This window comes from Trichechus manatus, unplaced genomic scaffold (genome assembly GCF_000243295.1).
Source record: "Trichechus manatus latirostris isolate Lorelei unplaced genomic scaffold, TriManLat1.0 scaffold00110, whole genome shotgun sequence".
NCBI classification, from domain to species: Eukaryota; Metazoa; Chordata; class Mammalia; order Sirenia; family Trichechidae; genus Trichechus; species Trichechus manatus.
This window is the reverse complement of record NW_004444046.1, coordinates 2433025-2435260: the sequence shown is the minus strand read 5'-3', so window position 1 is coordinate 2435260 and position 2236 is coordinate 2433025. Positions and strand designations below refer to the sequence as shown.

The window sequence follows — 2236 nt, the reverse complement described above, 5'->3', positions numbered from 1 at the left end:
CGTACTGCACCTCACCCAGACACAGGCCAGGATACGTCCCTAGCTCACCCCAATTTCCTGGCCCCTTGCTCTGCCGCCTCTCCCCACCGCGTGGGCGCACCCCGGCGCCAGGCGACCAAGCTGCCCACGGAACCCCCCGCCGGCCCCTGCAGTGGGAGGGAAGGAGCAGCCGGGGTCGGACGGACAAAGCCGACGTCCAATCGAGCCCGGCACAGCCTCCCCGAAGGGAGGGAGCGGCGGCTCGGACGGGCCCAATGAGCGGGGAGCCGGAGTGGGACTTCCTCCCGGAATCCCGTTGGCCAGAATAGCGGGGCAGTGGGTGACACGTAAGTTCGGTGGGAGGCGGCGGCTGCTGAGGCTCGGGCAGCCTGGTCAGTGACACCGGCCCGCTGTCCCCCAAGCCCAGCCCGGCAGCCGGCCTCCACCCATCCACCACCCCGACGGGCTGCGCGCGCGGAGGCGCCCCCGGCGCCCCAAGCCGAGTTCCCTTTGTTGGGCGCGCACCCCTCCCTTAGGTGGCACATAGTCGCGCGGCGGGAGCCGCCGCAAGGAGGGTGGGGAGCGGCCGGGGCGGGACTCCGAACGCCGCCGGGACAGCGGGGCCAAAAAGTGGGGAGGAGGGCAAAAGGCAGGCGGTGTCTGGGGAAAGGCGCAAGAGCAGCCACTCAGAAGTATGCGGAGGGCCCCCTCCCGGGCCCAGGGAGTCGCGGCGAGTGAGCCTTGGAAAAGTTTGGCGGCTCCTGCCCCGGCGACGTCGATGGCTGCGCGCCCCGCGGCGCGCGGGGGTTAGGCGGGCACCACTTCCCCTCCGGCCCCGCTTTTGTGTCTCGCATTTGTTCCTCATGCTGCGTCCGGCCACCTCCCGCGGCGGCCGCTGCTGAGGCGCTCGCTGGGACTGAAGGGACGACGAGGAGGCGACGGCGGTGGCGGGCGCGGCCGCGGCGCGGGGTCCAGGCGGGACTATGGGAAACGGGATGTGCTCCCGAAAACAGAAGCGGATCTTCCAGACGCTGCTCCTGCTGACCGTGGTGTTCGGCTTTCTCTACGGCGCGATGCTCTACTATGAGCTGCAGACGCAGCTGCGTAAAGCCGAGGCGGTGGCGCTCAAGTACCAGCAGCACCAGGAGTCCCTCTCAGCCCAGTTACAAGGTACGGTTAACCGGACGTGCGCGGCCGATGGCCAACTTTGCCCCGCGCCTCCCGCCCTAGCTGGAAAAGTGGCATTGGTGAGCCACTGGCACTGCGGGTGCCACATCTGATCTTCAGGGACATCAGAGGCGAGCGATACAGGGCTGCCGATCCCTGTATGTATGTCAGGGGAGATGGCATCCTCCCTCTCCCGCTTCCTCCTGGCGGTTACGTTTGAAATTGATAGCGCCGGCCCCTAGTCCCGCGGAGCGTTTGGTGGATGGGGGCACACTGAGCCTTCACCTAGCACTTGTCAAAGGCCCAGCTGGAATCCGGGCACGCACACCAGCAGCCCCCACTGCCTCTCTGCCAGTCTATCTCTGAGGGGCAGGATTCCTGGCTTCTAGGTATTTGATTTCCAGTTGGCTTTGCCAGTCGCCTAAGAAATGGAGAGTTTGTCAGAGGTTTCTCAAACTGTACACTGTTTTCCAAGGGAAAATTAAGCCATGACGTAGCCGCCCAATGTAATGGCCCAGTCGAATGAAACCTAGACCTGCTAGTTTCTTATTCTGTTAACTCAATAGGGTGACCTTAGGAATGTTGGATGTGTTTAAAAAGCCCCCACACTACTTACTGTTCCCTGGCCGGGGGGTATGTTTTTGACAAAAATGGTGTATTTGTCTTCGTGTGTAGCTTTTAGTTCATCACAGAGGGTTGTGTATGTGTGTATGTTTTAACCAGTTAATCTTGAGAAGTTGAAGTGGAGAAACATAATTTTTCACTTTGTCAAACACAGCAAACACAACTGCAGGGAAAGAGATGTAGCAGAAAGACTTAAAGCTTATAACCTATTTTTGAATCTTATTTAATATAAATTGCAGAAACATAAATGATGTATGACTGCAAAGTAAGCACAGTGTGGTCCTGTTAAAGGCATACTCAGCATATTCCTATAGTTTTTTTTTTTTTTAATTGTACTTCAGGTGAAGGCTTACAGAACAGTTTCTCATGAAACAGTAGTACACGTATTGTTTTATGACATTGGTTAACAACCCCACAACATGTCAACCCTCTCCCTTCTTGACGTTCTTTTTTTTTTTTTGGTGAA

General features: G+C 58.5%; 1 protein-coding gene across 7 annotated transcripts in view; it reads left to right on the top strand.

The window, feature by feature from the left end:
* Nucleotides 1–824: 824 nt before the first annotated feature.
* GOLIM4 (golgi integral membrane protein 4) overlaps nucleotides 825–2236 on the top strand; it is a 116116-nt gene continuing 114704 nt past the window's right edge. For all 7 annotated transcript variants that reach the window (XM_023737887.1, XM_023737885.1, XM_023737884.1 and 4 more), the window contains exon 1: nucleotides 825–1149. In XM_023737887.1, coding sequence (XP_023593655.1) covers nucleotides 963–1149 — 187 coding nt within the window. In that variant the 5' untranslated portion in view covers nucleotides 825–962. The remainder of the gene's footprint in view (nucleotides 1150–2236) is intronic.